Source organism: Sminthopsis crassicaudata, chromosome 3, assembly GCF_048593235.1.
Source record: "Sminthopsis crassicaudata isolate SCR6 chromosome 3, ASM4859323v1, whole genome shotgun sequence".
NCBI classification, from domain to species: Eukaryota; Metazoa; Chordata; class Mammalia; order Dasyuromorphia; family Dasyuridae; genus Sminthopsis; species Sminthopsis crassicaudata.
In genome coordinates this window covers 67,077,053-67,090,562 of record NC_133619.1, presented here as the reverse complement: position 1 = coordinate 67,090,562, position 13,510 = coordinate 67,077,053, and the positions used below count along the sequence as shown (strand labels likewise).

The 13,510-nt window shown below is 33.6% G+C and overlaps 1 protein-coding gene across 8 annotated transcripts in view; it reads right to left on the bottom strand.

Annotated features, from left to right (window-relative positions):
- The window catches only part of FN1 (fibronectin 1), an 81,935-nt gene that overhangs the window by 52,566 nt on the left and 15,859 nt on the right, over nt 1-13,510 (bottom strand). For all 8 annotated transcript variants that reach the window (XM_074298753.1, XM_074298754.1, XM_074298755.1 and 5 more), the window contains exons 9-13: nt 12,772-12,948; nt 11,510-11,662; nt 9,990-10,118; nt 8,407-8,550; nt 768-889 (exon numbers count right to left, since the gene is read on the bottom strand). In XM_074298753.1, the coding sequence (XP_074154854.1) occupies nt 768-889; nt 8,407-8,550; nt 9,990-10,118; nt 11,510-11,662; nt 12,772-12,948 (725 nt within the window). The remainder of the gene's footprint in view (nt 1-767; nt 890-8,406; nt 8,551-9,989; nt 10,119-11,509; nt 11,663-12,771; nt 12,949-13,510) is intronic.

The following is a 13,510-nucleotide window of genomic DNA, read 5'->3' as shown; positions in this document are numbered from 1 at the left end:
TAAAAAGCCTTCCAATTTTAAAAATGCCCTAGAAGTTGTTCTCTTTTATACATATTTAATTCAACCAAGGTTTTAATCTCTGAGAAAATGTCACAGTCAAAAGTCCAAATGTGGAATAAACAGAATAAAATATATAAAACTGGCACCACAAAGAAAGGAAACAGTAAGTTAGTTTAAAGCAAACTTTAAAAACTTTGCAATTTCTGAAAACAAAACAAAACAAAACAAAAAAAAAAAAAAACCAACTCCATAGTATGGTGTGGTGGAATAAGAACCCTGCACTCCAGTATACACCTTTTATTACTTAGTCATATAATGTCAAACTTTAGTTTTTTCACTTATCCAAACATCTCAAGGTCAATAACCTCTTGAAATTTGGAACTTGAAAGAACTTTGGAGATCACAGAACAATAGATTCAAAAGAAACATTAGAGATTATCTAACCTCAACCTGTTCATTTATATATATATATATATGAGAAAGCTCAATTTCATGAAGAATACATAAATAAAGCTACCAATCCAGAATTCTCAATTTTCATCTTAGTCAGTTTGTCCATTTATAAGTCAATTGCTAAATAATCAAGTGGATCATGAATAGTAAATCCATATTGGTTAGTTCAATTACTATGTTACAGATTTGACATTAAAATGAATATAATGAATATTCCATGATCAATCCACTAATCACCTTGATGATAGTGAAAACTCCTAAAAAGTTCATTTACTTGATAAAAATGGTACCAGATTGCTGAATACAGTACTTACAGGCTTCCATCTGAGAATGTACTTGGAAATGTGAGATGGTTCAGGTGCATTCCACTGGATAGGATGGGAATTAGGCTGACTGGGGTTTTCAGTGATGATTACTTGGACTGGACCAGTTGTGCCTAAAAAAATGAACACTTGGCATTTTCATATCCTCACAATTCAGAATTAATGCTATTAAACTTAATAGTCAATAAGTATGGCATGATTTTCCCACTGTCCTACTCTGATACTCATCAATAGAGAGAGGTGACTTTAGGTTCTTAATACCAGTAGATTACAAGCTCTGGAAGCCTCTTCAAAGTCAGAAAAGAGTTCAAGTATGGGCTAAATGATGGATTGTGAGCATCATTTCACTTGAGAACCAGCCTATCTAGTTTTGAAAAAACTCATCACTAGGAAGTTGGCTAGAAGATATATTTTGAAGTAAATTAACTCATAAAATTGTCTGGTCAGGTATGGATGGGGCTGTGATTTGTTTCAGTGAAGGGAATGCCTATCTCAGTGAAATAACAAATGTTTTAAAGTATATACTAGTTAAAGATAAGATAGTAAGCTTTTATGAATCAAAATGGATTATTGCATCTAAGATAAATGATATGTGTGCTTTTGTATTAGAATTTTCAGGGTTTTCTATTTTATAGTAATTCAATAAATACTTTTAAAAATATTAAATCTTGAATTTCAGCAGTCTCACTTTCTCAAAGGATTATTCTTATCATGAGAAATATAGCCATAGTATATTAAATTGCCAATTACTATTTCCTATATCATTATTGCCACTTTTACTTCTATAGACATGCAGTGTATAGACAAATATACCATGAAAAAAGTTGGTGAGAAAATGGTGAAACATTACTAAAACATTCTGGCATGAACTATGTCCCCAAATCTATAAATAACATACAAATACTCAAATTTCTGAATGTGGTAGAATTTTGGGCAAGAATTAAAGACCTAACATTATTTCTAAACCTTCTAAGCAATTTATAATTCATGTTAGAATTTTTCCAGGTCTCTTTTTTCTTCATAGGAAACACATCCTCAAATTGCACTTTGTTGTTCAGATAATGAAAGCACCAGAGACATCTCTTTTACTCCCGCAATCCAGAAAACAATTAGTAACTCTCCAATTCAAACTATAAAATATATGGCAAATGTGACAGTCTCTAAATCTTGTTAGACATGGCTAGTAAAACATATGAGAAAAACACTAGGGATCCCATTTGAAGAAATCTGAAATTAAGGGAGAATAAGTCAAGTTTTTAGCGTGCTGACATCCCTACATGGAGAAAAGGACCATCTGGAATATGTATGCTTACAAATCAGAATATAGCATACCATCTTTTTTCATGTTCTAGCTTTAGTGAATCTAAAGCTCATTAAGACAAAATTGAAAAGCTCTAATCTCTTAACCTTTTCCAGGAGGTAGGTTTTTTTCCCCTTTAGTCAAATACAAAAAACATATGACTGTTTAATAAAGAACTTAACTAACTTAATGACAGGTCTAAAGTTGTCTGAAAACACCAAAAAAATCTTCATTTCCAAATTTAGTTGTTATTTTAGCTGTTCTCATCTTTTTATACTAAAAGCATAAGAACAAACATACAACTTGCATACCTGTATGAACTCAGAAATCCACACACACACACAAAATCCACCATCAATTTGGGAAGAATTCAGGGCTGGTTAAAGACCAACAGCTACAATCTTCTCATCTGTATTTCATTTTGTTCACACACTTCCTAACCATTCAACTACCAAATGTAGGGCAGCAAAATCCTTGGTTTCCCAACATAACAGTTACATAGTGTCATGGACTAGCAAGATACTTTCTTAAGCCATTTGAAAGATATCAATGGAGCCAAGTAGAAATCCTAAGGGATTCCAGGAAAAGATTCCCAAGATGGAATTGAGTGTTGCTTCCTTGAGAAGGAAATTTATCAGAAATGGCTTGTTACTTAAGGAAGGAAGTAAAAAATTTTACACATGTTTGTTGAATGAAAGAATGTATCTAAACATCCCAGGAAGAACAGAATCTTTATGCAGAACTGTAAAGGTATAAGCTATACAGGGCTAGGAATGTTTTTATATTACATTAATATCTGGGAATCAAACAGAGGATGCCAACATATTTCTTGTGTTTGGCACTCATGTTGTTTAAATGCTAAGAATTTGAACTACTTATTAGTGGATTTCTGGTCCCCTTCTTGCCACTGAAATTCAGTACATCTTACTTTCTCCTCCAACTATGAATCAAATGGTTGGCAGGACTGTCATGTGTATTTGCTTTGGGATTTAACAGGGAAAAATAAAAGTAACCAGAATGGTGATATTTCCCCTTTTGCTTCCTTGCCTGCAGTCAAGTTTGACCAGGCCACCATGGCCAAATTCAGGCTTTGCTGAGGAAGGAAAGCAAAACAACTGAGAGGAGAAAGGAGACCAAGAAGTAGCTTTAGGCTTCTGGCTTTCTCCTTTTCAAAACTTCCTCCGAATAATTTTTTAAGAATATAAGTCTGACCATATTATTCCCCTACTGTGAAGTCACCAGTGACTATTTCTTTTAGGATTAAAAAAGCACAAAATCCACAATTTAGCACTTAAAACTTTTTTTTGAGGCAATCAGGGTTAAGTGACATGCTCAGGGTCACATAGTATCTGAGACCAGAATTGAACTCAGATACTCTTGATTCTTAATATCCATTTCATCATCTAGCTGCCCTTTTTAAAAGATTTTTTTTAACAAGCTGGTCCCAGCTTCCTTTTCCAGGCTTATTTCATTTTATTTTCTTTGATACAGCTCAAGTTAAATGGGTTTATTTGTTCCCTGAACTTAGCATTTCATCTCTCACCTCTGCACCTTTGTACTGGAATACTTACCCTTCTCTAATCTACTCCCTGGCATCCTTCAAGAGTCATGTCATGTATCATCTCTTCCAGGAAGACTCTAGTGATCACCCTCGTTTTTACTGATATATTTATCTTCAAATAGTCATATACGTACCTAAGTGTTTCTACATTTTATGTCACCAGGACAATGTAACCCTCAAGGGCTGGGATTTTTTGTTTGTCTGGCTTGTTTTATTTTTGTATCCACATAGTACTATTTCCTACACATAGTATGCATTTGTTGAGTTGGATTTAATTAGAAAGGGATGAAGCATCCTCAGAGGATTGATAATCACTTAAAAGTGAGGGATTAGAACTGCAGCAGAACCCCAAGATGTTAGTGCTCTCCTTACCTTATGCATTGGCCTGGATTTTTTGTTCTTAGTTACATGGGTAAATGGACCTTAGGGTCAGATGCTATGTTTAAATTTTGCAGAAAGCCAGAGGGAATATATACTTAAGTTAGATTTACACTTAGCATATTAAGGAGGAAATAGATCCTCCATTAACCAAATTGCTTATCAACTACCTCCATTAATTTTCTCCTTCACCATGGCAGAGATGGCTCTGAATTTCTTACAGGTTATGCCAGGAATACAGGGTCTAGTAAGTCTGAGCAGTTAGGAAGGCTCCTACTATAAATCCAGGGTCATACTATGAAGACCAGTCCAGATAGGCTCAGACAAACTCATAACAAAAGGGCTGGCCACCAAGGGGTGATTTGTTTCTTTTGGCAATATTACTTTGTGAAGACCATTTATTAAAGTGGGCTACAATTATAAATTGGTAAATTTGCAAATTGCAAACACCTACACTGGTACAATCACAGATCTTCTGAAGTTCAAGTTGGTGCTTACCAAAAAAGCCAATGCAATTGTCATTGTATTGCTTTAATACTTTCCTGTTTTATATTGCACAAAATCTAGGGTGTGGGATGCCTGGAGGTTTGTGCAGAGCTGAACCATGTGGATTTTTATGATTAGTTTCATGAAATGTGTTATTTGCTACAAAGTGTTAAAAGACAAATGCCAGTCTATTGAATTAACCATCATACCTTTGCTGTTACTTAGCTGTTACCTGCCCTATGCTAAATGGCTAGATGTTTTTAATTGATGAAGTCTCTCCATTGTAACCCACATTAAAAAAAAAACAAAAAACAAACAAACAAACAAACAAAAAAAATTAAACTAAACCTTTCATAGACTCTACTGACCTTCTTGGTCCTAATCAACTAAACTATTAAGATAGGAGAAATTTGCACATTTTTTAAAACAAATTGTTTAAATAAAAACCCACAAAGATAACTTGGGAGAAGTTAAACATTTATGAGTAAAACAGGATTTTTTTAATCATTACAAAATCTCTTCCTTTAATTTGCTGAACTCTGTGTTTTCCTACTTGCTTATTTACACACCAAATGTCTTATCTTCCTTTGGTTTGTTCACATAGAGGACTACACAGAATTCTTCAAACAGAGGAAACTCAGAGATAATTTGTTACAGGAATTTGTACTTTGTTTGCTATTCTATTTCTTCTACAATCCTAACAGGAACTCTAGGTAAATAATGGAAGTTCCTTGAGGTCATAATCTATGACATAGATCTCTATGCCTATTACAATACTCTACATATAGTAGCTACTTAACTTATCTATCTGTCCATTTGTTCATCTATCTATCTATCTATCTATCTATCTATCTATCTATCATCTCTCTATTCATCCATCCATCATCTACTTATTGTTTCTATCTACTCACCTATAATATATCTTTCAATCATCTATCTATTTTTTTCCTACTGAGCCCAAACATGGTTTGATATACTGGATTATTTTAAAACATGGAGATAAACTAAATACCTATGTGCATATGTGCTTAGCAGCATAGATAAGGGGAAAAAGCAACTTAATGCCTCTCTCTCTCTCTCTCTCTCTCTCTCTCTCTCTCTCTCTCTCTCTCTCTCTCTCTCTCTTTCTCTCTCTCTCTCTTTTTTTTAATAATCCATAAGATATTTGTTATCTTCTTCAGGAAAGGAGAAATGTTATTCTAATGGGTCTCCAGTATATTATTTCTTCCTCATTTGTAGTTTCAGATTTTCCCCAGTTTTACTTCAGTCTATGTAAATTAACAAACAACTATGAAGAAAAGTCCATCTTCCCTACTTTTGATGGTTTTAGAAAACCATTACAATAGCCTGTGGAGCTATAGTACTAATAACATCTTTTTTATGTTTTGTGTGGAAATAAACAGTTTTTTTCCTTAGGTCCAGAATCAAATAGTTGTATAAATGTGCATCTAGATATAGATGCACATAGATATTTAAATATATAATGCATGAGCACTGCTTGAACTTGAGAGATCTGGGTAGGTCCTATTTAATAATGGTTCTCCCTTGCTTGCTGTGTTACCTTTGGTCAATCACCTTGCATCCCTGAGCCTCGATTTTTCCCATCTGTAAAATGATGTGTTTGGAAGCAACTAACTTAACAAAATGGTTATTATGTGTAAAATGAGTGAGCTTATCTAACTGATCCCTAGGATCACATCCAATTTTAAATCTACACAGTGACTCACAACAGGGATGGGGAACCTTTTTTCTGCCAAGGGACATTTGGATATTTATAATATCATTTGTGGACCATGAAAAATTATCAACTTATAGAACTCAAGCTGTAGGAAGTTATTGTAACCCAGCTTTCAGCTCACTATCTGCAGTTGCCTTATCAAATGATTTCGTGATGCCTTACATAACCTGTAGTCAAGATGTTCCCACCCCGACCTATAAAATAACCACAGAATTCTAAAAGTTATTCTGCAAAAAAGGATCAGAGATTGAAAGGGGACCTAGTGGATCATCTCTTCTACCCTTTTTATTTTACAGACAAGCAAATTAAGGTTCAGTGAAGGTTAAATAATTTGACAAAGTAGCAGAGTTAAAATTTTAATCTAGATTCTATCAAATTCAGCAATTTTTTCATGGCTTATATACTTTCAAAGATATATAAGTATATTTGAATATTTACTATATTTTCACCATTTTTATATTTAGACTCAAAAAATATTATGAAACATGTCACTAGTCTGCAGGAAGTCATAAGAAATCTGTTTGTCAGATTTTACATTTAGCAAATTAAGGAAAGAATAGAATCTCAATTATCCAAATTACTTATCTGTTGTTATGATTAAACCAGTTCCCTGGAGAGAAGTAATTTAAGACTGGAATTATCCCATGCTATGCTTCATAAAGCATAAATTTAAGTGTTTGAAATACTTGGGAGCCCAGGAAAGGAGATGGTCTCCTTGTTTTGCATACTAAAGATAATACCACATGGTCACTATTTAGAATCACAATGCTTTCCATACAGTTGTACTTAAATTAATGGTTGTTGAATTTTAAAAGTGAAAGTTATTGAATTTCAGAGCTCGAAGAGATCTTTATTTAGTTTAACCCTTCATTTTCTATAAGGCTCAGAAACATAAAGCACTTTATTCATAGGTCATACAGCCGAAGCTAAAAGCACCATATGGTTCTTCTGACTCAATCTATATTGCCTCCTTTATATCTTACAGCACACTCAATTCATCATCATGGAAAATTTTAATTAATTTAATCTCCTTTTCCTCATGAATTTCATCTCTTCTAAAACTTCCTATGAATGTGTTTGCCTAGCATAAGATGTTCAAAAATATTCTTGTTCAAATTCTGCTATATTAACATCAAAGTACATTTAAATGGGAATAAGAAATTTTGGTCTTAATTCTGTAATTCATGAGATTTTATTGTAATTCAGTATTAACCAATGAAGAGCAAAAAAAGCTCTAATATAGTCTCAGAGAAATCAGCCTAAGAAGGTCGGTCATGTCTTATGTCTCTCTCTCCTAATAAAGACGCAAATTGGCTTTTGTAAATCATTTGAGGGCAGCTGTAACTACCCAGGTCACTCAAACACTGACTGATCATAGGCACTTTGACCCAGATTTCATCAGGATAAACTGAGAAATATTTGTTCCTCAAAGGGGAATTAGATAGGAACTAAAATCAGAAATGTGGGCTGACATAGATTGCCTGCGTTATATTGAATTTTAATAAAACTATTTGGAGAATTGACCCAGTGTTACATCCAAATTCTTTATTTCTGAGAAATAGTTTATATAACCTGACTAGATGCCTTTAAACAGTAAAGATCTGCTTTAAAGTGGAAAATTTGCTTGAAATGGAATTTTCTACATGGCTAAAACCTAAACTATAGGAAGACACATTTTTATAACTTTCAATAATCATAACTATCAGTGAAAAATCATTCTAGGATTGTGCTGGTTGATTATTAGTTATTTTATAAAGTAATAAGGAACCATATGGTTTTGTTGAAGGAGCATTGAATATAAAATCAGAGGATCTTAGTTCAGCTACTATAACTATATGATCTTGGGCAAGTTACTGAAAGGGTTGGACTGACATTCATCATAGCTCTAACTTTATTTTGTGATTTTAAGATTTAGAAGTGTACTTAAAGTCTGAGTGACAGTGATATGATAAAAGTAATATTGGCTTTAGAGTAAGAATTATTGTTGATGTTCTGTCAACTACCTCTATAACCCCGGTCTCAGTTTCCTAATAAGAAAAATGAGTAGATTATTCTGAGGTCTCTTTAGGCCTCTCAACCTATAAAAATATATTTACAGGCTAGGTAATTTCCTTTTAATTGCATTACTGACATTTTGAACAATGTAACTATTATTAATGAGTCTTACCTGGATAGGTCTGTAAAGGTTGGCAGTGCCATTCTCCAATTCCCCGGCCATAACAGTAGCACTGATATCTAACAGCATGAACGTATTTCTCCCATGAATCTCCAATCTGGTAGAATGTACGGGTTTCTGAATCCTGGCATTGGTCTAAAATATATACAGATAATAGAATCAACATTATATGTATTTGCTCATAATGTTTTCCAAGACCAAAGACCCATATTAAACCTTGAACATGCTGCATTATACATTCAAATTTTGAATTTAAAACCGTGACTTCTATCCTGATTCATCTTTTTTTTAAAATTAAAAACTCTATCTCAAAATACATAAAATTCTTTCTTGGACAGTCATGATAAAAAAAAAAGGTTGCTTATATTCTTTGGTGGTTTATATATTGCTAGACATAGGTTCCTTAGGGACAGGTAATGCTTTTTATTTTATCTTTATAGGCTCAGGGCCTTGCCTAGTGAAAATGAATTTTATCCCCTGTTATCACAACATGCTTACAATTTGAAAATTAAAAACAAAAGCTTGCAATAATTCTAGTCCATATCTTTTCTTACTCTCCCCCATGCCCCCTAACAGTGGCCTCTTCATAAGGTAAACTGAATGACTTAGTTTATTAACTCTGTAGTGCTTGCCAAACAGCTTCCCAGAACACCTTATAAGCCCCTCTTTTGGGTTTAGCAATCTCAGATCAAACAAACTGATCTTATCACCAGAACAGGGTTTGTTTTGTTAGTTAAAAAAACATTCAAGGCTGCTTTTTACATGAAGGAAACATGGGCTTATGGTCTTAGAAGCCAATGAACACAATTCTTCTAAGTCTCAATTTCAACATTCTAGGGATGATATATAAAAATAAAAATCTTCAAGAAAAAATATATTTTAAATACCTTTAAAGTATTGTGCAAATCATTACAATGGACAGCCAAATAAATTTTTTTTTTCTGAAAACAAAGATTGGCACGATTTTTACTTCTCTCCCCCCCCCCTTATTTAGGAGATAATACACTAACCAGGTAAGGAAAGAATGTACACAGTTTTGGGTCACATGTTTCCATTGCCCCAACTAGGCAGTTCCCCTACTCACACCATTGAGTCTTGATAAGTAAAAGTGTATTGCAAAATAACTGTTGGGACATGTATACATATATTGTATTTAACTTATACTTTAACATATTTAACATGTATTGGTCAACCTGCTATCTGGGGGAAAGGGTGGAGGGAAGGACAGGAAAAGTTGGAACAAAATGTTTTGCAATTGTCAATGCTGAAAAATTACCCATGCATATATCTTGTAAATAAAAAGCTATAATAAAAAAATGGTAAAAAAAAAAAGTAAAAGTGTATTTAGTTCCTAATGACCAATGGCCAATTCAAAACTATAACTTCTCTTAGTTATCTACTAATAACTTCAATCAACTTAAGTTATGTCATATCAAACAACCCATGTAATCATTCCAAACTCATATTTGGAAGATGGGAAAAATTTGATCACCTTGAACCCTTTCAATTATTAGGTATAATTTTAATTTCTGAGGGAAAACATATATAAGAAAATTGGTTAGTATTTAACTTACCAATGGGATCACATTTCCACCTTCCACGGCCCTGGCCAAAACATGTGCAATTCAGCATATGACCTTCTTCATGACGCTTATGGAATGTATCATTCACATTATATGTAATACCATCGACAATACATTGATCTATGGAGGAAATATCAGGAAAGATTTGGTCTAGAGCCAGTAGGGCATTATGAAAAGAAAGCCAGTTTTAGAATCAGGAGAATTTGGTGCAAGTCCTTCTGCTGACACATCCTGGTTGTGTGATCCTGGTTAGGTCACTAAACTAAGAAATGTTTGGATTTTTTGCTAATCCATGTCTGATTTTGGAACTTCCACTGTTCCATTGTCATATTAGAACTTCCATAGACTGATGAAATAATAATAGATCTGGAATATAAAAAGTTTATACCAAGATTCCCTATGCTGATGAAATGATAGATCTGGAACAGGAAGAATAGTATAAAAAATAAAGTTTTTACAAGGAAACAAGAAAGTTACTCTTTCTTAGAGTAAATAATTTCCTCTCTTATTTAGATTCCTAATCTACATGGTATTTTGTTTGTTTGTTTCTTACTGGTATATGATGAACATGAAAAGGGTATTAAGTGATCACCTTTTGGTTAAAAAACAACAATGCCACAAAAAAAAAACAACCCCATATAATATACTTATTTTTTCCCTGTGAACCTGATGCAAAGGATTAGAGTTAACATAATATACACATTTGAGAAGCAAGAAACAAATGTGTGCTATATTGTGAAGTTATTTTTTCACAAATACATTCCCTATTTTCTGAAAAAAAATTTCTTCCATTTGCCTGTTTCCTTTAATTCTCTTTTATAATAATGTGGCAGTAAAAGAGGCCAGATTTAAAAAAAATAGGTATGCAAATGCCTCTATTATATGGAGCTAGCATATTGTAGTAGAAGGAGTTTTGCTGTATAGAATCAGAACCCTTGAGTTCTAAGTCTGGCCTGGAAATTCCAAGGTCCACTGTTAATGTACAGATACATACTAACACAGAAGAGTATAGAGAGAATAGTGCTCAGTCCAAAGCCCCTTTGGGTAGGTAGATATGAATAAAAGCAAAAGAGGCACTGGGCTAAGGAGCATGATAGTTGTCTTTTGTCTCAAAGCACTAAAAAGCTAGGGCTGTTTTCCTAAACAAGACATTCCTCATCTATATTCCTTTCCATTTATCTGTTTGAAACTGGATCTTCATCAGTGGACTCATAGCAACAGTGGAGCCTTTTGTTTTTTCCTTCTCTTTTAACCTTCAGAGTAACTCTACCCCTTTCTAGACATGATTTCAATGGTTAAAACTAGTAGGAGGATGATCAAATGTCTATGTTCTGCCCTTTGAAGTCATTTTTTGGCTTGGTCCAAGTGCTCGCACACCAGGGCATCCCAGAATCGCTGAGCCAGCTAGGTCATTGGCTGTCTGCCCCATTTGCTTCAACCAGCACCACAGACTAGAAGAACAGCATTTCAATATAACAGAGCAACCACGACCTTGTTGCTGGCCTGCTTACCTCTGAGTTGTGAATACGCCACACAGGTCCATTCCCCTCGACCATTTCCTACACATGTGCACCTCATCATATGACCCATATCATGCTGTTTGTCCCATTGATCTCCAATGCGATACATGACTCCTTCATTGGTAGTGCAGATCTCTTCATGGGCTATTTGATAGAAAAATGAATGATGATAATTTTAAAAAGATTGTAATCTCAGAAGAAACCTTTTTAATATTAGAAACAAAAGTGGTTGATTCTTTCTTGTAAATTCTATAGAGTAGACAAGTAGTATAAAAGCCCCATATACCTTTCAAATATAGACAAGTTAAGGAAAGTAGAATTTCTACCTCAGATCTGTAAGTCAATGAATTGACCTGATACAGACCCCAAATCCAATCAGGCTTAAGACTAGAGGATGGCAAAAGGATAAAGGATATCTACAAACTTCTTCCTGCCAGTAACCTGTGTATTAAAAGAACGACCATAGCATTTTTTCTTTTTGTATTAATTAATTATAATCTAATTAATTCAAGCATAAAGGGAAATTTTACAGAATAATTCATAACTTCCACATCCAGCTGAATTCATATTGAAAAGTTTCTTGGGACCTAAGTGGTAGATTTGAGCTGAATAGAATTAGCTTTCTTCTTTCAATGAATGCATACTAAATGATTTATAGAATTCTTGTATTCATTCACATAGTTCATATAATGGGACTTTCCAAATATGAGCCCTAAAATGTAGAAATAAAATATGTTCTAATACATTAAGACTGTACTGAAGGGCTCCAATGTAAGTAGTAGTCCCCCTTTTTCCTTCATGCCAGTCAAGCTTGTTTCTTCCAACTTGATGTTGTAAAAATGAAATATGGAACACACTAAAAGGGACATGTGAGTCAAAGTGATTGCTACAGTCTTCAACACAATAAACAAGGTAGGGTTTGTATGTAAACTATGATAATGATTATATTAGCAAAAAACTTATACAAAGTATTCAAAGGTATGGGGAAAAACAATGCAAAAATCTTACTTTTAGATTTTTAATTCTAAATATTCTTACCTATTACTCAGTTCTAAGAAAAACTTTTAATCATATCTTAAAGTTATATAAATAAAAATGACCAGATAGATACATATTTATATGCACATATAGTTATAATAATGGACCTTAATATAGTTCTTTACAGTTTTCACAGTATATCTCATATGAACCTCTCAACATCTCAGTGAAGTAGGTACCCACCACTAGTTTCCAAGGTGAAGAGCTCATCTTACCAGCCATAGGACAGAATCCAAATTTCTGATCAGCATCGTAGTTGATGGTGGTTCCACACCATTTCATGTTGTCTCGCCTTCCCTCTGAAGTACAGTCGGTGTAATTACGGTTGTTGTACAAGAATGGGAAGTGACACAAAGCACCATTGGAATTGCCACCTCGAGTCTGAACCAGAACTACAGAGAACAAGAGGAGAAAGAAAAAAAAATAATGTAATCTTAGACCACAAAGAATTACTATACAAAGATTCCTCACTCCTAGGACTTTGCTTCAGTCTGAATGACGTTTGGAAATATGGGGCTCATTTTCTTTATACATTCTCTTCACCTTCAAACTAGATTTAAATTTCATTATCACTCACATCTACCAAGGAAAGAAATGTTAAAATAACAGCTTTATATAAAACTCTAACTTTCAAGAAAATTCGCTGTTAAAAGCAGAAAATGAGCCAAGACATGTAGATATTCTACTTCTGTATTCCTCAACTCTCTGAGATTTTCTATGGATTATACTATACATATCTTTAATAGCACTGCAATTATAAAATGCCAAAATAAATGAATTAGAAAGGATTTTTCTTGTAGATGCCATTCTCTCAAGGGAACTGGGGGAATGTCAAAATACTGCTTGGTCTTACTGTTAGTTGTTTTAACTTTTGACTTTAAAATAGTTAAGTAGACCAGACATCTGAATAAAAGTAATACTTCCAGAGTGGCCTAGTCAAAGATAAATTGAAAG